The sequence below is a fragment of the Symphalangus syndactylus genome, chromosome 10 (assembly GCF_028878055.3).
Source record: "Symphalangus syndactylus isolate Jambi chromosome 10, NHGRI_mSymSyn1-v2.1_pri, whole genome shotgun sequence".
In the NCBI taxonomy this organism is placed as follows: domain Eukaryota; kingdom Metazoa; phylum Chordata; class Mammalia; order Primates; family Hylobatidae; genus Symphalangus; species Symphalangus syndactylus.
In genome coordinates this window covers 24738158-24764846 of record NC_072432.2, presented here as the reverse complement: position 1 = coordinate 24764846, position 26689 = coordinate 24738158, and the positions used below count along the sequence as shown (strand labels likewise).

The window sequence follows — 26689 nt, the reverse complement described above, 5'->3', positions numbered from 1 at the left end:
CTTAACTTTTTGCAATCCCTAATATGTTATCCATTTATTTTAATTTTATTTATTTTTTTTAAAGACTGGGTCTCACTCTGTTGCCCAGGCTAGAGTGCATTGCTGTGATCATAGCTCACTGCAGCCTTGATCTCCTGGGCCCAAGTGGTCTTCCTGCTCCAGCTTCCCAAAGCACTGAGAGTACAGGTGTAAGCCACTGCACTCACCCAGCCTATTATCCATTTCTGAAGGAATTTGGTCATTTCAAAAATGTCACATGAATGGAATAAAAAAATTTTTCACTTTTTGGAATCCTCGTCTTTCACTCAATCTGATTTTTTAGTGATTCATCGAGGTTGTTGCATGCAATAGCTTGCTCTTTTTCATTGCTGAGTGGTATTCTATGGTATGGATGTACCACAGTTTATTTAACCATCTACTCACTGAAGGCCATCTGGGTTGTTTCTAGATATTGGCTATTACAAAGAATGTTGTTTCTAGATAATGGCTAGTACAGTTAACAGAATGCTGTTATAAACATTTGTGTACAGGTATTCGTGTGAACATAAGTCTTCATTCCCCTGGGATAAACAACTATGAGTGCAACTGCTAGATTATATGGTAGTTGCATGTTTAGTTTTTGGTAGTTGCATGTTTAGTTTTTGGTTTGTTTTTAAGAAACTGCCAAACCCTTTGTTACAGAGTTTCTATACCATTTTATATTCTCAGCAGCAATGTATAATGATTCAGTATCTCTATATCCTCCCAAGCATTTGGTATTGACATTATTATCATTTAAATTTTTTTCACTATTCTGGTCAGCATGTAGTGATATCTCACTGTGGATTTACCTTGTATTTCCCTAACGTCTGCTGATGTTGAAAACCTTTACACGATTTTGTTTTGCCATCTGTATATTCTCTCCAGTGAAATGTCTCTTTATACCTTTTGCCCATTTTCTAATTGGATTGTTTAATTTTTTTGTTAATGCATTTCACTAATGTATGATTTTCATTGTTTCAATATATCAACGATTATTTAATGGAGTTTATCTATTCATTGGAAGGATAGAATATACGATTCCTTTAAAAAACTCAAAGGAGAGTCAAACCTGAAGTCAAGGATCAAGGCTGGGAACTAGAATGTGCTTATGAAGAAAAAACCATGTGTGAAGTTTGATATTTGTCTCTCCTTTTGTGTTGAAACTGGCCCAATTTTCCAACAAGGCAGATGCCCATAGACCTGAAGATTGAGAAACCTACAGTTTCACCTACAGATGCACCTGCTGCCTGCTGACCAATTCCTATTCCTTACCCTTCCCTAATTCCTGTTTTCCTTCACGTGGTTACCATGAGACACTAGACCCTTTGTTCAAGCACCTGCTGCCTGTTGACCAACTTCTCTTCCTTTCCATTCCTGTTTTCCTTCCCATCTATATAAATCCTTTAGTTGGGGAGGAGGAAAGGAGTTGAGGTTTGGCTATCATCTCTCTGGCTGACATTACCTGTAATATAATAAAGCCTGGCAATACTCATTGCCTCAGTGATCGGCTTTCCGTGAGGTAAGCAAGGGAACCTAGACTGAATCCATGTGTTTGGTAACAGTGTTATGGAAACACCCATTTTCAGGGTTTTTCAAAACTCTCTGCTTTGAACATTTTTGCTTATACCTCTTGGACACACAGATAAGCATTTCTTCTAAAGAACACACAAAGGAGGAACATAGCTATGTAATAGGATAATATGTGCCGCTTCAATATTCCTACTGCCAAATTGTTATTGTTTTACCAATTTATACTCCTGCCAAAAGTATACTAAATTTTTAATTGTTTGTTCCACATCCATAGGAATCCTTGGTATTAGCTTTTTAACTTTTGCTCAACATTTGGGTATTTAGGCTTTATTTGCGTTATGCTGACCACTACAGTGGTAGGGCATCTTTTTATAGGTTTATTAGTTGCCTTTTCTATTTCCTCTTAGGTGTGATACCTATGTATGTCTTTTGTCAATTTGTCTATGCTTTAGCAATTAGAAGTTCTTTTTTATTTTTATTATTATTATTTTTTAAGAAACAGGGCTCGCTCTGTTGCCCAGACTGGAGTGCAGTGGCACAATCATAGCTCACTGCAGCTTTGAACTCCTGCACTCCAGTGAGCCTCCCACCTCAGCGTCCTGAGTTGTTGGGACTACAGGGCACACCACCACATCTGGCTGTTGATTTTTATTTTATTTTTTGTAGTGATAGGGTGTCACTGTGTTTCTCAAAGTGGTCTTGAACTCCTGGCTTAAAGGAATCCTTCTGCCTCAGCTTCCCAAAGTGCTGGGATTACAGCTGTGAGCCACCATGCCTGGCCAGGGGTTATTTATAGAGGCAGTAGTATATGGTGGTTACAAGCACAGGTACTGAAGCTTAAATCTTGGGATTTGATCCATGCTCATAAAAGCCAGATTCCAGAATTGGGGAGTGGGGAGGAGAGTCAAGACTAAAGGTGGAGGCGTTGGAATTCATCAGGAAGACAGACCCCTCCTCATTTAAGATCAGAAGCAGCACATGTGTTTGGTGGTGGAAGGTATACACGAGGGTTCTATATGAAAAACTAAAAAAAAAAATCTGATATGTTAATCATCAGATTATCTTCCTATTTTGTGTTTTTATGGAGAAGTTGGCACTCCAATAACAAGTGAAGGTGTTGTATTTTTTCTCACTAAAGAGCTAATAAGTGAGTTGTGTATGACACTATGTCATCTTAATGCTCTTCTGTCTGTGAGATAGGGTCATTATTTGAACATTCATCATGTACGAGAATGGCAGAAGGTTTTTTGGTTTTTTTTTAAAGTATATGTCAACAGATCTCAATCCCTTCCTTTGCTTTAAAAACAAACATTTTAGTTTTCCTTGGACATTTATTCATCACGAATAACTCACCCGCTGACAACACTCTCCCTTTCTAACATTATCTCCTAAATGACAGACACCCTTAGCCAGGTTATGGGAGGCAAACAATAACAGCTTGTGCTCTAAGCTTAACACCTGATGGATCTCAACGAGGCCCAGCTATCAGTGAACACAGGCACGAAGTTTAACGAACACTCATCCAAACAGACAATGTGTGAGAACAAACACATAGAATGAATTCTGGCATTAAGTGAAAGGGCATTTAACTGGAAAACAATGAAAACTCCTGTTCAGAAAAGTAATAGATAGCACAGTTTTAGATGATACAGATATTAATGCAGTCTACTTTAACGACACAACTAAACAAATATTCTGAATTTTACTTTTTCTCCCTTTCCTATGCTTACATTTCATGAAGGATTAATTTTAGAAAACTTTACCTAAAGGTGTTAAATGCTTTATAGTTTCCAAAGCACTCTCTCATCCATTGTTACAGCATTTTGTGGCCCTGAAAACAATTTGCAACTCATATTATAATCATCATTTTACATATGTAAAGAAAGTGGCTTATGGATTCTAAATAATTTGCCCAAGATAATGAGTAGTAAGTGGCAGAGTTGACATTCAAATCCAAGTCTGTCTCCAGCTACATGGCCAGTGATCTTTTGTCACATCTAGGAGCCCACTGTGACATTCTGTTGGCTAAATACCTCATACTTCAGGAAATAAACTCTATAGGTCACACGGTCTCCATCGCTCCAGCAAAAAGAAAAAAAAAAAATGTATCCTAATACAAAAGTAATCTCTATGTTTAGTGAGTGGTGTTATCTGAAAATGGAGTCTATGTACGCATTGGAAGAATAGAACATGTGGCTCCTTTAAAAGATTCAAAGGAATGAGTCTAGGAACTAGGATATATGTATGGAGAGAATCTATGTGTGAAAGTTTGATTTCTGATTTTCCTTTTGTACTCTTGAGTACAGCCATATTCTGTGTTCTAAGATTCTAATTAGGATCAACGCTTCTGTGAAATCTATAACATGCAAATAAGCCTTGTGTTGGTGTTTTTGTTTTGAATTGATGGATGGGACCAAAGAGAGATGTGGTTTTCCTCCCATTGAATCTTTGTTGAAAACAGTATGTTGATTATAGCAGATGATCAAGTCAGGGGGTCTCAGACTCTCAGGCAGCAACTAAAACAGAATAATCAATGGCCAAAACTATTGTTGGAAGTTGCAGGGAAAAGTACACAATGCTGAGAAGCAGTGCACAGTAAACAACTCAGTGGTAGATAGAAAAATAATCTCAAAAATACAAGAGAATGGTGAGACTTCAAAGAGGGAGAGGAGGTGACCCTTCTTGTTGAACACAAATTTCCAGAAAAGGTAATAATTATGTTCATATTTCTCCTTCTACATTCTACCAGTAGTTCTAACTTCCTTCATGAAAAATAACAAATAAGATGTTGAAGCATTCTTACCAAATTAAGAAATATTTAGAAAGCTGAGGTAACGTGTATATATGCAAAAGACCACCTCATTTCAATGCCTCATTTCTAATTTCGATTATTTTCACAAATTCTGCCTTTCACAGGTTTTTTTTTGTCATGAAAAACCTACTAAATAAAACGCTAGTTCTCTTCATGAATATACATAGGACATGCATTTTCATGGATGCATTCATAAGAAGTTATAAGGAAAAGCAACTAGTATATTTGCTTTCTCTTCTCTGGGCATAGAATTTCGTATATTTTCAGAGCTCACCATATATGAGAAGACGCAAATGGATATATCGACTGCTCTGTTACGTATAATGATTCTGATCCAGGGCGTTCACATTGAAGTTATTAAATTTAACAGAAATTTTCTGAAGTGCTATTTTTTAAACAAATTATTTCAGAAACAGAATTTTAAGTAATTTTCAGTATGTATGTGCAAAATGAGTGAAGTGATATAAAACGATCACTTCCCCAGAGGTCTAGGAAAACAAAGTGACTCTATTATGGATATGGCAGTTATTTGCCACCATTGATTATTTTCCTACTCAATAATCTGGCCATATTTACATTAATAAAATTTTCTAAAATATTTAACAGTGCTTAAGCTACTTAGAAAAAAACACATATATTTGTGGCTTGGAAGTTTACAGGAAAATAAGCAGAAGATTTTCAAGGGAGCAAAATACATCAGAAACTTCTAATATGAAATAGAATACACTACATCTCAGCCAAAGATAAATTATCTGTAGTTCCAGGTCAACATTCTGCCCTTAATCATTCTACAAGGCATAAAAAAATTTCAAGTACTGAGATATCTGCTTAAAATTATTGTACGAGTTTTTTTCCTAATGATGTTTATTACTACGTGGATAAAGTAATAATAAAAAAGCATAAGCGCATTCTGAAATCACTGCAAACCATCTATAAAAATAAAACTGTTCACAATCTCCCTACATCTAAGGAAACACAGTAAATTGTAAAAGTTTTACTTATGTGCTCCCATTATATTTTGTGTTCAAATGGAAAAACAAAATAAAAAGTATTTTTTCTCTAAGCTTGACTATATTTTTAATTTATCTTCTGCTTAGACATTTTTTAAAAACCTCACAAGAAACAAAATTGCTTAGTAAAAAGCTTAACTTGTTTAATGCCATTTGAAGTATTATTTTATGCTTTTCACAATACATGTTTTCTTATGTTTTATATTCTTTTGACTACCAAGAAAATTCAGCTCTGATTCTAATGAAGCCAACAAAGTAATTAATTTCAATGTTGTGCCTTATAATTTGGGGATTTTCTGAAAAATAACTTAAAAGAAAACCCTAAAAAGACTAAAGAATATTCTCACCATTCTTTCATCATTCAGGAGCCATATGTAGCTCTAACTTTGGTAAGATTTTATTTGCTGAATGACCCCCAGTGAAGTCAAAAAGAGTCAAGATAACTTATTAAAAATATGACCTGTAAAATTCTTAGGGCTCATGAATGCTGATGAAAAGAAATCCATGAATTCACATAAAAATATTATTTTACCCTTCTTTTTAACCTTAAGTCTCTATGTCACTTCAGTTGCTAGCACTCAGAATAATGATCCCTCAGCTCATAAGTCTGAAGAACTAAGTATGCTTTCTTGTCACCAACAGGTTAGCATAAAAGAGGACAAAGCAATGTTCAACGATTATATGTAGATATATTAAATGGCACATTGTGAATGGAAAATAAAATGTATCAGCATTTGTAATCTATAACAAAGTCCTCAATGAGTCATTCATGGAATTTTTAATGGCAAAACCCTAATACATATGGTCTAATTCATAAAGTAAATTCACAACCAGATGGTCTAATTTATAAAAATAATAGTAATTCATCCAAGTCCATTTTAATAGCTTCTATTTTGTATTCACGGAGGCAAAATACTCACTGCAACATGATATAAGAGTTTTAAATCAGGACTACAAAACTAGACTTTTTTTTTTTGGAAAACATAAATTCTTTTTAGACTGCATAGATAATTCCATCATCAGCTCCCAATTTCCCCCAAATCTTCCACTTTGTAAATTATTATTATAAGTTCACATATTTTTTGCCTTGTTTATAGTTAAACTTCTTTAAGCACTATAAATGTCTTATTTTTTTCTAACATTATATGAGTCTACAAGGAGCCATTTATTATGGAGGACACAAAACTAAATTGTACTTACATCTGACTTTCAAGGTAGTGGTAGTAAGTGACAAGACACAGAAGGGAAAATATTCAATCTGGGTCTAGAAAGATGTTCAGGATTTGGTTATGTCAAAATCTACGTATGTGTGTTTGGTGGGAAGGATGGAGAGGAGACAAACATTCCAAATGTAGAAAAAGACATGGATTTAACAAAGGCACAGATAAGAAAAAGGCATAAATAAGAGCATGGAAGACACATGTGTATTAATAATATGTGGTTATCCTGGCTTATTAAGAAAGATTTTAAGGGAATAACTATTTTATTTTATTCATTTTTCTGAGATGGGATATATTAGTCTGTTCTCATGCTGCAAATAAAGACATATCCAAGAGTGGGTAATTTATAAAGGAAAGAAGTTTAATTGACTCACAGTTCCACATGGCTGGGGAGGCCTCATAGTCATGACTGAAGGCAAGTGAGGAGCAAAATCATGTTTTACATGGTGGCAGGCAGGAGAACTTGTGCTCCAATTTATAAAACCATTGGATCTCCTGAGAGTTATTCACTACCAAGAGAACAGTACAGGGGAAATCGCCCCCATGATTCAATTATCTCTACCTGGTCCCGTTCTTGACACATGGGGATTATTACAATTCAAGGTGAGATTTGGGTGGGGAAACAGCCAAACCGTATCATGGGGTCTTGCTATGTTGCCCATGATAGTCTCAATCTCTGGGACTCAAGTTTAGCGATTGTGTTAAGTTTGACAACTTGTTCTCTGAAAAGATGAAGAATGATGGCCTTCCCAGAAGAAAGAGGGTTCTCAGAGACTGACAGGTGGGACTTGGAGAAAAAGCAGAGGGTATAACATGCATTCTTAAGAGGGGCCAATATTGCCCCCAAGGGGATAAAAATTGCTTCTATGGGGAGCAGATTTTTAGATATCACATAGTTTGTGGCTTTCCAAAGCTCAGCGTTATACATGCAAGTTTCATTCTTCAATATTTAATTATTCTTGTTGGGTTTATGTAAGTATCATGTTTTCTTAAGCATCAACACGAGTGGTATGGGAGTTCTTCAAAATTACATAAAAAGTGCACAAGACAGAAGCTACAAAATGTTGGCAAATAGATTGTTTTGATTAAATAACTCTCTTTTGATTGTTCGATCAATCTCAAAGTCGTATCACTAGAGGTGGCCAGCGTGTGCCTGTTGGCTGCTACTGACTGTTGTATTAATGCTGTTTATGCTTGATTCTCGGTGATCTTGTGTGAACTTCAGCCATGAGAATTAAATTAAAAATTTATATTTTGTTAATTCTACAAAAGTTATTTTATCTACCGTTATGTCCATTGCTGCAAAGGAAATAACGCCAATGTCTGAATGAATATCTAGCAACTAAGTTGAAATTTGTTTTCTCATATCAAGAAAAAATTAAAAGTTAAGGTCATTCAAATAATATTCAAGGATTTCATTTTTCAGTTGTTTTCCTTCTGCCATTCAAAAAGCAGTTTTGGATTCACTTTCAATTTTATTACTTCCTGTTATTTGTGTTTATACAAACTGCTAATTTGCATATATAATTTGGTACACCATAACTTATTTAATTTAAATACATTACGTTAGAAGTTACCCAAAAGAAATGATTACAAAGTTAAATTAAAGCTAAATATAAGTTAATAAGTCAGAAATAATTGAAAATTAGAGAAACAATGAAAGTAGTGCTACATTAAATAACACAAATAGAATCACACTATCATATATGCAAATGTATGACACAGACTGTAGAGGGTAGAATAAATGCTTATTTTTTGTTGTCATTCATATCATATCCTTAATTACTATCCAATAATTGGTGAGTTCAGGGTCCACTCAATACATCCCAGGCTTCTCTTCGTTTGTATATTCTCTCATTCGAAATAATGTTCTCCTTTCTTTCGTCTTCTTCTTCTTTTTTAATTTTTGAAACATAGACTCCCTCTGTCGCCCAGGCTGGAGTGCAGTGGCACAATCTTGGCTCATTGCAACCTCCACCTTTTGGGTTCAAGCGATTCTCCTGCCTCAGCCTCCTGAGTAACTAAGATTACAGGAATGTGCAACCACGCCTGGATAATTTTTGTATTTTTGGTAGAGATGGAGTTTCACCATGTTGGCCATGCTGGTCTCAAACTTCTGACCTCAAGTGATCTGCCTGCCTTGGCCTCCAAAAGTACTGGGATTATAGGCGTGAGCTACCACACCTGGCCTCTTTCTTCTATTTTGCCAAATTCTACTTGTCTTTCAAAATCCAATTTAATTTTTTTTATTTCTTCTAAACACTTTCAGCCTATAAATATTTATGTAGCTTTTTAAATCTTGGAATATTGAATTATTCTGTAGAGTTGGCATTTATATACTGCTTGTACATTCACTCTTTCATTCAATTAAAAAATATGTGTTTTATACCTACTATGTCCTGGGCACTATGCTACTTGCTACAGACAGGACAGTGAACAAGGCAGATGAGGTCTCCGTCATAAAACCTCCCTAGTCACTGGAGAACAGAACTTTTCACACACTCAGTCATCATGCAGCGTAGCAGTGCCAGGAGACAAAGACTTAATCATATGGGAACACACCGCCACTTAATTCAAACTCACTCCATGAACCTCAGAGAGGTTCCAGTGCCAAGAACATAGCACATGAAGTCATAAACCACCTTTTCAGGAAAAGGACAACTTCAGAAGGAGGAGAATTAAATATTGAAGGACATTCAGGTTCTAATGAGAAGCTCTTACAACTTCTGATAGAAAGAATCCGTGCCATACCATTGCTTTTTGCCAGCAGTTAAGCCCACTTTAAACGCACAAGCTCCATGAGAGCAGACAGTGTATTTAGGAAAAGCTCACTAAACAGATGTTTCAATTGCAATGAACGAAAGCAAGGGTGAAAAGAATTGGGATGGAGCTGGAAACTCAGTACTTGCAGAAGAAAGTTGTAATACTAAATTAAAGGAATTGTTAGTTAGAAATAGTCTAAGTTGGGCATAGTATATTCCAAACTGCTCAGCTTTTTTTGTTCATATCTTTCACATAATACTATCCATAGTGGGAGAACCATAGCAGAATTTACCAAAGAGCTTTATTGTCACAACAGATTATCAGAAAATATCCCTGACTTCTTTAGAAGATGTAAAGAAATACACTAATCTAGAAAATGTAAGTTTAAGTCTAAATATTTCTTCATTTATTAAAAAAAGTTTAAAACATTTATTTTAATTAAAATTCCCTCAAAGATTATAAATGGTATTGTTTTGTATATTCATTTCTTACAGAGATAAGTTATCTAAGGTAATTGCCATTTTAATTGCTTATTTTATCAATGCATACAAGAGTGAATCACAAGCGTTTTCTTTCTACTCCAACTCCGTAATCTGTAATTGGTTAAAAACGGACTGTCAAACTTATAGCAGCATCTGAGTCAGAAATGTGATTCAGTTAGAACAATCAGCCCACTGATAAGCAATTCTACCCTACTTTGGTTGGAGCATGTATTGCAAACTCCATAGAAAATGAAGAGTAGGCATTAAAAATTAATTAAGAACTTAACGAGTTCTACAAAGAGTTACTATCATGTGCTGAAAACTGTTACAATTTCTCAAGCAATGCCCTAGAAAAAAAGAGAAGAAAAAAAGAAATGTTTCACCATGAAAAATGTGCTTGAAATAATCAAAATTCAAATATTTTCACTAAATAAGCAGAAGTTAAATTGAAATTAACTGGCTCTCAGGATTCCTACACAGACTAGTTGTGTGTACAGCAGTTGTACCTACAAAGTTTCTGTGGGCAAATGGACAGTAACCATGTGAAGCCACATTTTAAACTAGACAAGCCACAGTATTGCTTTTATTCTCTTCCTTCTCTCAGATCTTATAATACTTAAGATGACATTGTCTATGACTACTTATGACATTTGAAGAGACACTCTTGAGTCTGGGTGACAAATCTCTCACTATATTAATTCACGAGCAGCCAGTATGGAAGTTGCTGACTCTACCTGGCTGCAGGCCTGATGTCTAGTGGGCTGAAATAGCTCTTTGCTGTGGCACCATTTAAACCCATTTATACTTAGTCTGCTCTAAACTTGTCTCAGATAGAATGCTATCTTCAATGACTTAATGGATCTCAAACGTTAGAAGCTGGAAATGCTTTTTCATATAAGAAATTCCTCTGCCGACAAGGCACACTTACATTTCTTAATAAATAATGTAAACACTGAGCATATAAGATAGATGTCCTGATAAAATTAAAAATTCTTCAGCCTTCTTATGAATAGAATATTAATTTTCAAGAGAGTTATAACATGGATGGAGGAAATACATCTTTATTTTCACAAACTTCAACTAAAGTTTTGGTATTTTCTTCAAATTGTGAATACAGGCAACAGATCACAGGTATTAGTAGTACCTGTGACTTCCTCACCAATAGTAATAGTAGATATTTTAATATCCCATTATAATACTTTGGCTACCTCAAAAGTATCATTTATGTTCATCATGCCTTTAAAATAGTGGTAGTTACTTCATCCTCCATAAATCTTCTCATTTAACTTATATTCACAAAGTCACTATTACAGATTTTTTAAAATATTTTAATAATTGGTATTAATTTGTTTCTAATTCATTCTTTCCTAACCAACATTAAAATGCAGCTATTCCTATAAAACTATTAGAAGAAAATATTGAAGAAATGCTTCATGACATCAGAATGCACAAGAATTTTTTTGGATAAGACCTCAAATTCACAGACAACAAAAGCAAAAATAGACAAATGAGATTGCATCAAACTATAAAGCTTCTGCACAGCAAAGGAAACAATCAACAGAATGAAGAGACAGTCTATAGAATGGCATAAAATATTTGCAAACTCTACATCTGACAAATGGATAATATCCAGAATATATAATGAATTCAAAAAATTCAATAGTCAAAAACCAAATAATCTGATTAAACAATGGGAAAAAGACCTTAATATACATGAGTCTTAAATGACAGCATATACATAGCCAAGAGATATACGAAAAAAAATGCTCGGCATCACTAATCATCAGGGAAATACAAGTCAAAACCATGATGGATATCACCTCACGCCTGTTAGAATAGCTCTTATCAAAAAGACAAAAGACAAAGAAGTGTTAGCAAGGTTGTGGAACTAGGATAAGACTTCAAATTCACAGACAACAAAAGCAAAAATAGTATAACAAGTGTTATACACCCAGTAACACTGTCCCCTTGCACACTGTTAGTGGGATTATAAATTAGTACAGCCATTATGAAAACAATATGTCAGTTCCTCAAAAAAAAAAAAAAATTCATACAGAGCTACCATATAATCTACCAAATCCACTACTGGGTATATATCCAAAGGAAATGAAATCAATAGGTTGAGATTATCTGTCCTCTCATGTTTATTGTAGCACTATTCACAATAGCCAAGATATGGAATCAACTTAAGTGTCCAAAAATGAATAAATGGATAAAAAAATGGGGTCTACATACACAATGGAATATTACTCATCCATTAAAAAAATGAAATCCTGTTATTCACAACCACATTGATAAGGCTGGAGGAAATTACGTTAAGTGAAACATACCAGGTACAGAAAGACAGACACCTCATGATCTCATTCATATGCAGGACCTAAAAACATGTATGTCACAGAAGCAGGGAGTAGAACAGTAGTTACCAGAGAATGTGGAGGGGACAGGGGAGGTGAAGATGGGGAGAGATTGGTGGAGTATGAAGTTACAGTTAGTAGGAATAAGTCCTGGTGTTTCTTTGCCCAGTGAGGTGAATATAATTAAAAATAATGTATATTTCAAAATAGCTAGCAGACAGGATTTTCACTGATCTTACCACAAAGAAATGACAGGTGTTTCAGGTTATAGATGTGCTAATTATCCTGATTTGATCATTATACAATGTATATGTGTATCAAAACATCACATTGTACCCCATAAATGTGTGCAATTATTATGTGTCAATTAAAAATAATTTAAAAAATAAAATGCAGCTATATTAAACATGATTTTAAAATGTCTGAGTTACATTAAATATGATACGGAATAATTTAGATAAATGCAGTAACTGTTACTAGACACTGGCAAGCTAAGTTAGAAAAACAAATAAAACTGCTGAAGTTGATGAACACAAAGTAGTCACCTCTCCTCTGTAACATGTGTGGAATACATCTATAGATTTATTAATATGTAGAGATGGAAATTTCTGATTTGTATGACTTCAGAGCCACTGGAAAACTTTGAGGGACAGTAACCTCTCTGACTCCCAAGTATTAGAATATTTTAAATTCTAATAGCAGAAGGTGAGTATAGTGGTTAAGAGCATGAATATTGAAGCTAGAACTGTTTTTTAATCCTGATTACTCAACATAATTTTTATGTGACCTGACTCTTAATTTTCTGGTCTGTAAAATTAGAAAACAAAATATCTTCCTTGCCATCTTATTTTGAAGATTAAATGGATTCATATAGTTGGAAGACTTACCACATGATATAGAAAAAAACAAGGCCAGTGTGGTGGCTCACCAGTGTAATCTGGCTCTTTGGAAGGCCAAGGCAGGAGAATCATGAGGCCAGGAGTTTCAGACCAGCCGGAACAACATGGTGAAACCCCAGTCTTTACTAAAAATACAAAAATTAGCCAGGCGTGGTGGCGTGCACCTGTGTTCTCAGCTACCCACAGGGCTGAGGCAGGAGAATCGCTTGAGTCAGGGAGGTGGAAGTTGCAGTGAGCTGAGATTGCATCACTGCACCCCAGCCAGGGCGACAGAGTGAGACTCCATCAAAAAAGAAAGGAAGGAATGAATGAATTAGTCAATATTTGGACTGGACACAAGAGTAACAGTGCTAGTGGGAGTAGAAATAGAAATAGAATGGCAACAATAATAGTGACAATGTCATTCTTTAGAGCTGACTATATGCCTCTCCGTAAAGCAAAAACTCCTGGGCTCCTGGGAGAAAGTAAACTAAGGTGTTAGCATCCTAATGGAAATCTTTTCTTCATGACAGAAGAGATTCCAGTGGAACTAGCTTCATAGGAGTCCTACTTGGAAACAGTAGAGACACTTAAAGAGGTAAAAAACGTGGGAACAGAAGAAGTTTAAAAGAAAAATCTCACATATTCAAAAATATGCCTAGAATAATTATTGCCATGTTCTCCAAGATGATATAAAGAAATATTTATTTTATATAACTAGAGCATTGTGATGTTGTAGCAACTAACTGAATTAAACTCTGGGTTTGTTGATATCTTGTGTGGTTATACCTTTGTGAAAAGAAAATAAATCTTGGGGCCCCAGAATCACTTAGCTAAAGGGAAAAGTCGAGCTGGGAACTGCTTAGGGCAAACCTGCCTCCCATTCTATCCAGTCATCCCCCTGCTCACTGAGATACATGCATAACTGATTGCCTCCCTTGGAACGCTAATCAGAAACTCAGAGGAATGCAACCACTTGTCTCTTATCTACCTATGACCCGGAAGCCCTCTCCCCAGTTTGAGTAGTTCCCGCTTGGCTTCCAGTTGTCCCACCTTTCTGGAACAAACCAATGTTCCTCTTACATATGTTGATTGATGTCTCATGTCTACCTAAAAATGTATAAAACCAAGCAGTGCTCGGACCACCTTGGGCACATGTCATCAGGACCTCTGCAGGCTGTGTCATGGGCACACGTCCTTAACTCTGGGAAAATAAACTTCCTAAATCGACTGAGATCTGTCTCAGATATTTGGTGGTTCACACCTTGAAATGAAAAGATCGACTTTTCTCCAATTATTTGGCCAAGTACACTAGTACAATATAACAAAACTATGCAGATTACACTGCTAAGATACTGAAACAATTCTGAAAAAGCACTAAAAATGTAGTTTAATTGATTTACATTCCAAAATCTACATGATAGTCTTGGAGAAGTCAAATTCCCTATCTAGATTCTATGAATCTTCTATATTATCTATATTCTTTTTCTGAAATAATGAATAAAATGCAAACAGTATACTCAAAATAACATTGGATATTCAGTAGCTTGTCAGTATCAAAATAAACCTAACTTTGAAAACCTGTCTGATTACTACTCTAGTATAAGCAATTACAGGATGAGCATCCCTAACCCTGCAATCCAAATCTGAAATGCTATAAAATCCAAAACTTTTAGAAGGTCGACATGATGCTCAAAGCAAAGGCTCACTGAAGCATTTCAAATTTTGGATTTTTGGATAAGGAATACTCAATCTGTGTTGTAAATCTTTTCAGATTAGGGCAGTGGTGAATATGCGTGCAGAGGACGGGGTGGAGGTGGGTTTGGATGGATGCAGAGAGCTTACCATGAATTCAGTTGACCCTTGTCTACAACCAAGCCTCACTGCTCCCTAGACTAAGGTTAAAACTGGACCCGGAATGACCACAGTCTTTTATGTAATCAAAGGAAGCTAGCTTCTTTCTATCTGACATTTTCCACAGCCTCTTGAACAAAATATTTATTTCCCTATTACATATCAAAACTGTTAGATAAAATTTCTAGGAAGACACATAGAAGAGCCTTAAGCTAGAATTCAGAAAAACTGAATTCATATCCTGACTTTTTTCTTAAAATACCATGTGAGCTGAGGCAAGAAATAGAACCTCTTACTCTTACTTCCTTCATCTGTAACATGAATAGCTGAGAGTAAGACCCCACCAACTCTAAAATTATCTGAACCACTAAGCAAGATAAAGCGATGAACTAATTTAATTGTGGTCTTTCAGCATAACTAGGTTGCTATAGCAGGAGGGCTCTCCTGAAACACATTATTTTTCTCCACTTCTGGCTTGAATATATTATGTTTTCTAACATGACTGCATAATGGAGTGTCCTGAACACCTTCAATTAAATATATTCAAATTCCCTAAAGCATGCAGTAATCTTGATTAAAATATCAACAGTTTATTACAGATGGAATAGTTCCAAAAGAAGATAATGCTCTTTGGGTAGCAGGTGTTCCTGCATTTTATTCACAAGGCTGGGTGAAAACATGCAAAGGTCTTTTGTTTCTTGTAGAGGCTAGACAGATTTTACCCAATGAAAACAAATTGTCGTATTCTCTGATGGTAGATTGTATTTCTGTGGGATCGGTGGTGATATCCCCTTTTTCATTTTTTATTGCATCTATTTGATTCTTCTCTCTTTTCTTCTTTATTAGTCTTGCTAGCGGTCCATCAATTTTGTTGCTCTTTTCAAAAAACCAGCTCCTGGATTCATTAATTTTTTGAAGGGTTTTTTGTGTCTCTATTTCCTTCAGTTCTGCTCTGATTTTAGTTATTTCTAGCCTTCTGCTAGCTTTTGAATGTGTTTGCTCTTGCTTTTCTAGTTCTTTTAATTGTGATGTTAGGCTGTCAATTTTGGATCTTTCCTGCTTTCTCTTGTGGGCATTTAGTGCTATAAATTTCCCTCTACACACTGCTTTGAACGTGTCCCAGAGATTCTGGTATGTCATGTCTTTGTTCTCGTTGGTTTCAAAGAACATCTTTATTTCTGCCTTCATTTCATTATGTACCCAATAGTCATTCAGGAGCAGGTTGTTCAGTTTCCATGTAGTTGAGCGGTTTTGACTGAGTTTCTTAATCCTGAGTTCTAGTTTGATTGCACTGTGGTCTGAGAGACAGTTTGTTATAATCTCTGTTCTTTTACATTTGCTGAGGAGAGCTTTACTTCCAACTATGTGGTCAATTTTGGAATAGGTGTGGTGTGGTGCTGAAAAAAATGTATATTCTGTTGACTTGGGGTAGAGAGTTCTGTAGATGTCTATTAGGTCCACTTTATGTAGAGCTGAGTTCAATTCCTGGATATCCTTGTTAACTTTCTGTCTCGTTGATCTGTCTAATGCTGACAGTGGGGTGTTAAAATCTCCCATTATTATTGTGTGGGAGTTTAAGTCCCTTTGTAGGTCACTCAGGACTTGCTTTATGAATCTGGGTGCTCCTGTGTTGGGTGCATATATATTTAGGATAGTTAGCTCTTCTTGTTGAATTGATCCCTTTACCATTATGTAATGGCCTTCTTTGTCTCTTTTGATCTTTTTTGGTTTAAAGTCTATTTTATCAGAGACTAGGATTGCAACCCCTGCCTTTTTCTGTTTTCCAGTTGCTTGATAGATCTTCCTCCATCCCTTTATTTTGAGTCTATGTGTGTCTCTGCACGTGAGATGTGTTTCCTGAATACAGCACACTGATGGGTCCTGACTCCTTATCCAGTTTGCCAGTCTGTGTCTTTTGACTGGAGCATTTAGCCCATTTACATTTAACGTTAATATTGTTATGTGTGAATCTGATCCTGTCATTATGATGTTAGTTGGTTATTTTGCTCGTTAGTTGCTATAGTTTCTTCCTAGCCTCGATGGTCTTTACAATTTGGCATGATGAAAACAAATTGTCAAAAACAAAGTCCATTTCAAAATTTCCCTGAAATTACTTTTAGTGTATTCATGTTTACATATTACTCATCATTAACTAACCCCATCAGGGCCGGGCATGGTGGCTCACGCCTGTAATCCCAGCACTTTGGGAGGCCAAGGCGGGCAGATCATGAGGTCAGGAGTTGGAGACCATCATGGCTAACATGGTGAAACTCCGTCTCTACTAAAAATACAAAAAAAAAAAAAAAAAAATAGCCAGGCGTGGTGGCAGGCGCCTGTAGTCCCAGCTACTTGGGAGGCTGAGGCAGGAGAATGGCATGAATCCACGAGGCGGAGATTGCAGTGAGCCAAGATCACGCCACTGCACTCCAGCCTGGGCGACAGAGCAAGACTCTGCCTCAAAAAAAAAAAAAAAAAAAAAAAAAAAAAAAAAAATTAACCCCATCAGGAAACAAGTGACTAGAAAATAGGCAAATAGTGGGAATAAAATTTGTGAAATAAGTTAATTTCATGTTGTAAAACCTCTTTTCTACTCTGGAGTATTTGTTTTATTTTTTGTTTTCAATCTTAGGTGGTCTGGAAGGTAATGCATTTAAATTTAATGAGAAATTTAATACTGAATATAAATGAGTTAAAAATGAAAAATGAGAAATGTTAGCAAAAATAAGGATGCCATTTTAAAAATGAACTATTACAAAATTCAGACAAAGATATGGCCCAGTTATTTTAACTTAGATTAACATCCAAACCTACTCCTTAGAAAGACATACACCAGACCAATTATGCAGACTTTCTAAACTTAATTTCAGAACACCTAAGTTCAAGTCATAGTCAATCCACTTACTGGTGACCTTGAGTTTATAACTTAGCCCATCTGAGCCTCTCTTGGCTCACTCATAAAATGAAGGAGTGGAGTAACAGAGATTCTCACTGCTTCCCACAGGCTGAATCTCATGCACACAGTGTTTGGCTTGGCTGAAGCAGAGAGTGAGAGCCAGTCATCCTACCTGGTAAACCCTCTGATCGCATACCAAACAAACTGTATTTAAAAAATTGTTATTCCTTCAAAAAAGTTTAACTACATCCTTTTAAAGGTTTTTTTTTCTCATTTATAACTAAAGAAAACTTCAAGAAAAAGAAAAAATTAACATCAATTTCTCAGTTTTTTTGATCCTCTTATTATTCACCCATTGCTTGATTGAAGAAACAAAACTTACATCTGTTTCAGTTGCATCTCTCTAATGAAAAGCAACACTCATGTAACGAAAGGCAAAAAATACAGAAATAGGTAATATGGTACTGCTTTTTACCAAATGTTCTCAAAAGCAATAGCTTTGCTTTGTTGAAGTTTCTCTGAATTTACTTTTTTATCACAGGAGTCATTTAAGAATCATACATGGCCATTCTAAGAACCATGATTCGTTTTTTTTTCTAAAAAATATTCGATGCAATGTGTATAGATCTGGGTAAAGGGGGATCTTCATTTCAATATTAAAGTCAGTGTGGAACACTTGGGGCTCAGGGTTGGGAGTAAACAAATGAGTTTTGGACATAGACATACTTGGATTCATGTTCCCACTCTGTCACTGACTGGGTATTTAGCTATAGGGTGGTAAAGTTATTTCTGTGACTCCTCTACCCCTTTAGTAAAATAAGGATCCCATTATTTAACTCAGAGGGGTGTGTTAAGAATTCCATGAAATAATACAAGTGATGGTGTTCTATAAATGACATATTTATGTATGCATTGTTGTAGTGATCTATAATCAGTATTACCCCATATAAATGATGCTACCAATTAATTATTGTTCAATGGCACATGCTTTTATATCTGATTCCATGTATATGTTTCTGATTTAGATGATAGATTTTTCTTCAGGCTAGACTTGAATGTCATGCATGTAATGCACAATGGCCATCCCTTCGCAAGGGTTGTCCTAAATGAGGGTTGGCTCCAGCCCAGCCACAACCTCTGGGAGGCCACCACTTTTTTGCTTCATCCAGCAGTCCCTTTTCTGAAGATCTGAGAGGGACACTTGAAGCCTAAAATTTCAGTGCCTTGCTCTCAAGACTTTACAATCAGTTTGTTGAACTAGAATAATTTCTAAAGAACAGCCAGTTAGCAGGAATCTTTCTGGAACTGCAAGACACTCAGAAAAGGAGTCACTGTGGGAGGCTAGGCAAATGTGGCCAAGGAAAGTTCTGCAAAAGGCCGAGTCTTCCCGATTGGGTGCGACTCGGTGTGGAGGGAAAAGACAGAAAACAGAGAAGGGGGCCTACCTAAGAATAGACAGGAAGGGCCAAGCCAGAGGGAGTGCATGTGTATACTGGAACATCTTAAAAGATGAAGAGTAAAGAAAGAAAGAATTTGGAGCAGAATCCTTGCCTTTGTTGGGTTTACTATCTAGCTAGGATGCTTTCAAACTAATGAGCAAGGTAAAATCTAGCATGATTCGAAATAGAGAGAGCCAAATAACTACTATGTAATGCTGGTTTAAAATACATATCTTATTAATCACCAAGATTAAATGATTGCCCTAATATTCATGAATATAAAATCCAAATATGTTATGAGAGATTTCTTTTCCTCACAATCAACGTGACTAATTAAGTATAGGCATATACTTTTTAAGTGTGCATGTGTGTATCTGTGTGTGTGTACAGTAAGAAGACAGGCTTTTTAAAATGCTGTTAAATTTCTCTAAGAATCAATTAGAGGAACCACAGGAATTCTACGCGTTGTTAGGAAGACTAATATCACAAAATGGTTTAATATTACACTTTCTAGAAATAAAAAGCTTGTTACTGTAACATAATTGAAATGTAAATATGACTGAAGCAAATAATCACAGCAAAGCCCACAGAACAGTACAAAATCTCTTACATGGTGCACACCATAGAATCGAGTATCATATTTCAAGACTGCTGGTGAAGTCCTCTTATGAGAACTTTAAGTGCTCTATTTTTGTAAGTTTCCATCTTTAAATATAAGAATGATTTGCTGTGGTTCTTGCAATATGTATTTTATTAGGCAGACTTTTCTGCATCATCACAGAAGAGTCCTAAGTTATAAAGTCAATTCTGGTTTCTGATAAAACATAGACTCTGCAGACATAAGCTGTTCAGAGGTATAACCTCTCTGGTATTCAGCTCAAGCATTTTCTATCAGTGCCAGGGCACTTAACCAAAGCCCATGTGTCATTAAAAAAAAAAAAGCAATGGTCTCCACAGTATGCTTTAAAGTAAGTTTTCTTGGAATTCTACCTAGATTATTCAGATAAATACACACGCACCTGCGCGTGCACATATACATCTCCTTTCAGCTACTGTTTTAACTCAGTAAAGAGTAAAGGTGTTTGACCAAGTCTCATTAATATTAATATTTACTATGTTATTTTGTTCCCTGAACACTGTCACTTTGTTATACTAAATTAAAGCTCCGACAGAAACATCCAATTAATCCTCAGTAAGAAAATACATTACAGTGTCACAGTTAATAAGCAGTTCCGTGTAATCATACCTTGATCATTCTCCTGAGTAGTTCAGTCCTTTGCACGGTGTACTTAGAACCAAGATGTCTATTATTAGTTCCCTTAATGATTGCTCATATGTGAGGGAAAATGGATAGCCGCTTTTCTTTCCGATGCACAAATCATCTATTTTCTTTTATTGGAAAGGAAAGGGAAGGAAACAACTAAATAGGAAGAAGAAATGTATGTGTCCTAGATTAATTATTATTATATAAGGAGTCTCTGGGATTCAGTCATAATCACAGGATACGATGTTGAACTCAAAGCTGGTTCTCATGCCCCAGCTTACCAAACCCCATAGAACATTTCAGCCACAGGAGATGGCACCTTTGCAAAACAAGGGGCCTTCTCTAGCCAAGTCAACTCCCTCAGGCCACATGCCACCTACAGAGAGGGGCCAAGTGTGGTGGCTCATGCATGTAGTCCTAGCACTTTGACAGGTTGAAGCGGGAGGATTGGTTGAGCCCAGGAATTTGAGACAAGCCTGGGCAACACAGAATATAAAATCTCTACAAAGAATTTAAAATTATTCTCTACAAAGAACATAAAATTAGCCAGGCATGATGGTGCATGCCTGTTGTCCCAGCTATTCGGGAGTTGGAGGCTGCAGTAAGCCATGACTGCACCACTGCACTGCAGCCTGAGTGACAGAGCAAGACAGTGTCTCTAAAACAGAACAAAACAAGCTCAGAGGCATCACAGGCCATGTTCCTACCTTAATGAGAATCTGAATGGATCCTGTGGCCTTTGCAGATATGAAATACCAGAAGCTCATGGTGCAGGATGCACTGGATTCTCGCCACATAGTACTCCTGAAGTGTGCTCTGTCACTCCGAAGGCCCACTGGAGTAGCCTCCAGATACATGAAGTGCCCTAGGAGCAAACACAGAATTCAGAGAAGACCAAAATAACAATGATGGGATTATTTTTGTGTTTCCATCATAGTTAGGGTCTTTAATTACAATTCATATGATCTGAGCTGCCAAAAGCATTTTCATTTGGAACAGAAAGAATATCTAATAGCCTTGCCTCTAGCTTGACAGAACAATTTCCAACTGTCTGTGCTTTTAGCACGTGCTTCACAGTATGCAGATTAACTGATCTGATGGGATATTTATGCCGTCGCATCAACAAGACAGCTACAAAAATTATTTTATAGATTTCCCAAACTATCAAGTGATTGTAAAATAATGTAAAGACTACCAATGAAATCTAAAAAAAAAAAAGAGTGATATGATGTGCTTTTAAAAATTCAGTCATCTGTTGAGTGTGTAAATATAACACTAAGAAATTTAATAAGCAACATGGGAAGAAAGGTATTGAGTTTTGTTCTTGTACATTGACATATCCGTAACATTTCATGTATGTAGTGCTGAGTGTTTGAATGAGACTTTTGTCTTGCTTTCCCCGGCTTGGTCAGTTTTTTTTTTTTTTTCAATAGACCTACGGAATTTCAATATTTAGACTTCTTTGCCTATTACGCAGCATCCAGGGATTCAGGGTCCCTTCTTCATTCTGCTACTGTCCTTTATTCCTTCACCAAGGAGGCTGAGACTTGATCTCAGCTGCTCACTACAAAAATGAGCCATGCCCAACACCCTTAACACATGTGGCTTTACAGTTAAATTTTCATGGCATTTCTATAGGTTTCAAACTCTTTTCCCTGCATTTACATCATCTCCACAATCTCTGTGAGGCACACAAGTCGAATTTTATTATCTCAAAGTGACAGATGAGGAATTTGAAAATCTGAAATTTAAATGACTTTCTAATGATCATATGAGTGGCAGAATTCAGGGTTATTGATTACAGGTGTATACCATTTAGGAACGATGTCTGATGGCAGCATACATTATCATCTAACTTCAACTGATGAATTAATGATTAATATTGGATTTTGGCTAAAAACTATTACGGTTTGAATTGCGTTCCCCCCTTCCCAAAAATATGCCAAAGTTCTAACCCCCAGTTCTTATGAATGTTACCTTATTTGGAAATAGGGTTTTTGCTGATGATCAGGTTACAATGAGGCTATTAGGATGGACACTAATCCAATATGACTGGGTCCTAATAAAACAGGGAATTTGGACCTAAAAACAGACATGCTCACAGAGAAGATGATGTGAAGACTTAGGGAAAACCACCATCCACAAGCCAAGGAACTAATGAAACTACCAGAATCTAAAAGGGGACATGGTTGTGATTATGCTCCCTCACAACCCTCAGAAGAAATCACCATTGCCAATATCTTGACCTTAAACTTCCAGCATGCAGAATTTGAGACAATAAATGTCTGTTGTCTAAGGCATCCACTCTGTGGCCCTTTCTTACCACAGCCCTAAGAAAAAACTACACTCACTAAATGTTTGATCGCCTTGCAATATCATCATGGTGGTCTCTTCAGAGCTCCCCAGTTGCTGTCAGCAAAGACATTTTGATGTACATTGTGAATATCATGTGAAAACAATTACAACAATCTAATAACCTACCATTTTCATTTCCAAGAGTGTGGTCTTTGGGAGGTCTTAAGCTTTGCTGAGAGCCAACCCCTAAAACCCAATCAAAGTTGTCAGCCAGGGAGTTTTGCCAGCCACACCAGCCGTTTTCAAAAGTGCAGGAGCTACCACACTCGTTTTCATCAGTATTATCTCCACAGTCATCTACGAAGTTACAGCTTTGTTCCAGCCCATAACATTTCCCATTCTGACATTCCCAATAGCCAAATGGGCAGAAACCTGAAACAAAACAAAACAAGAATGAGTGAACACTCCTAACATATTCAGTGAGGTCAAAAAGCAGTAAGAGTGGACTCATTTTAATCTATAAAGGAACATATTGTTCTTAGGAATTTGAGGTACTTGAACCCCATCTCTCGCTCTCCCACTCTGCTCCAGAGCTCTAACCTGAATAACTATGATTATTCACAAATGCTAAAAAAAGAAGCATCACTTTATTGATCTAGGAAAGTACCCCTCCATCTCCCCAAATGCAGCATTCCTTTTAAACTGTGTTCAAGGATGTAAATTATATCTGAGAGCCAACGTGAAGCCTTCTATTTTTTCATCCTGAAACAAAATCTTTAAGGAACCAAGAGGTCATGTATTATGTGGCATTTGGAAATACATTCTACTAGCACCCATTCATTCCAATATTTTTCAGAAGTCATGATATGTAAGATACCTCCTTAGAAGCACAGCTATGCATATATAACTAATAACTGACACTAAAACAGATTTTTCTCTAAAGAGCATATTTATTTGTCTATAATTTGGAATTTTAGAAGCAATTTTTCTACAATGCAATGCCAACCATAGAGATTTGTTTACAAAACATGAGAAAAAGCAACGCTTTTGAAGACCCGAGTTTGACCTCTAGTGCTCATATTAGTAATGTCATTGGATCATACCAACACTTGATAAACTTTAGTTTCCTTAGCTCAAAAGAGAAAAAAAAAGCAAAATCCTAGAGAAGTTAAGCTAATTTAAAAGAGTATTGTGTGTGTATGTATATGTATATGTATTTGTGTGTATATATACATATATATGTGTATATATATATATATATATATATATATATATATATATATATCACCAGTGCCTAGAACAGTGCCTGGTCCTTACTATGTGATTACTAAATATTAGTCAAATAAATGAATGAGTGAAATAAAGTGCTTTGGAACAAGGTTGTTTAGAATGTATATTGAAGGTATTATTATTATACTACTCCAATATTATAATAGAATTTAACTGTCATGGGTAACAATATTTCAATAGAAAAAGTTGTTTAGAAATCGAACTTGGGATATCAGTTTCACATTTTTTTCTCTGACACTACAGGATCTGACATTTTCTTTTTTCTTGTCTTCTCCTTTTTCCAGGAAGAGGAGCTGATAACATCACTCCTTGCTTTACTCCATGCGGCCCCACCCTGCCGCATGAACCTCTGGAGGCAAGTTACCTGGCAGATGAGGGATGATATGGGTCAGAGGTAGGGGATGAAGTTCAGGTATTTATTATAAGGTTTTCTGGGAGCTGGAAACGGCCGGTGATACAATCTCATATAGAAGCTTGTAGCTCCTGGATAAGTCTCACATTTTAGACAATAGATAGTCAAGAAGGAAGAGAGTAGAAGATGAAGATGAATGGAATGCCATATTGAAGCCACTGGAGAGGAAACGTATTACAAAGGCTTCTGGTAATTTTGGGTGTTACACTGTTCCTGAACTGTTTGAGGTTGCCTAATCAGGTGGACTTTCCATTATGAAGCCATTGAAAACAAGTTTCAACCATGGACTCCGTCTGTGACAAAATTTTTTTGGTTAGGTTAATTATTCATATTTTATGAAATGAAAACATAACATAGCAAAACTTGTGAGATGCAGCAAAAGCAGTACTAACAGGGAAGTGTATAGTGATAAATACCTACATTAAAAAAGAAAGATCTTAAATAAATATCCTAACTTTATTTGCCAGAAAACTAGAAGAAAAAGAACTAAGCCCGAAGTTAGCAGAACAAAAAAAATTATAAAGCTTAGAACATAAATAAATAATATAGAGAATAAACCATAGAAAATGTCAATAAAATACATGGTTCATTTTTTGAAAAGATAAAACTGACAAACACTTAGATGAACAAAGAAAAAAGAAGACTCAGATAACTAAACTTAGAAATAAAAGGAGTTATTACTACTGATTCCATAGAAACATAAAGGATCATTGAGAATTCTATGAACAATTATACACCAAAAATTGAATAACTTGGATAAATGGATACATTCCTAGAAATTCCTACAGCCTACTAAGACTGAATCATAAGAAACAGAAAATCTGAACAGATCAATAACGAGTAATGAGACTGAAATGGTAACAACCCTCCCATTAAAGAAAAGCCCAGAACCACATGGCTTCAAGGGTGAATTCTACTAAATATTCAGGGAAGAATTGCCATTAATGCTTCTCAAACTCTTCCAAAAAACTGAAGAGAAGTGAACATTTCCTAATTCATTTTATTAATCCAGCATTACCTCGATATCAAAGCCATGCAAAAACACTACAAAAGGAGAAAACTACAGTCAATATCCCTAATAAATATGGATGCAAAAATCCTCAACAAAATATTGGAAAACCAAATTCAACAGCACTTTAAGAGGATCATACATCATTACCATGTAAGATTACACCTGATATGCAAGAATAGTTTAACATCAGCAAATTAATAATGTGATACCCCACATTAACAGAATGAAGAATAAAAATCGTTGATCATTTTAATAGATGCAGAAAAAGCATATGACAAAATTCAACACCATTTCATAATAAAATCTCTTAAACTATATATAGAAGGAATTTACATCAACATAATAAAGGTCATATATAAAAAGCTCAAATACAACATCACACTCAACAGTGAAAAATTTTCAGTTCTTTCTCTAGCATAGGGAGCAAAGAATTAATGCCCAGTCTTGGTACTTCTATTCAAAATAGTACTAGTAGTCCTAGCCTGAGCAATTAGGCAAGAAAAAGAAAAAAACGAAGCATTCAAATATAAACAGAATAAATAAAATTATACTATATTATATATTATATATAATTCTACCTACATTATATAGTATATATAATTTTACCTATACCATATACTATATAATATATACTAAATATTCTATCATATATACTATATAATATATAATATGTACAATAGGTGATATATAATATGTAAATATTATATATTATACTTATTATATTTATATACTATATAACATATAATATACATATTTATATATTATGTATTTATATGCATATAATACATATATTATATATATTATCTATAATACATATATTGTATAATCTATAATACATACATTATATATTATCTATATTATATAATCTATAACATATATTATCTTTAATATATAATCTATAATATATATATAATCTATAATACATATATTATATATTTATCTATAATGCATATATTATATATATTTATCTATAATACATATATTATATATATTTATCTATAATACATATATTATATATATTTATCTATAATACATATATTATATATATTTATCTATAATACATATATTATATATTTATCTATAATACATATATTTATATATAATATATGTATTTTATATATAATACATGTATTATATTTATATATAATACATGTATTATA

The 26689-nt window shown here is 35.2% G+C and overlaps 1 protein-coding gene across 1 annotated transcript in view; it reads right to left on the bottom strand.

Moving 5' to 3' along the window:
• The window catches only part of MALRD1 (MAM and LDL receptor class A domain containing 1), a 690246-nt gene that overhangs the window by 316437 nt on the left and 347120 nt on the right, over positions 1-26689 (bottom strand). The window contains exons 27-28 of the mRNA XM_063611006.1: positions 23002-23247; positions 21228-21385 (exon numbers count right to left, since the gene is read on the bottom strand). Of these exons, the coding sequence (XP_063467076.1) occupies positions 21228-21385; positions 23002-23247 (404 nt within the window). The remainder of the gene's footprint in view (positions 1-21227; positions 21386-23001; positions 23248-26689) is intronic.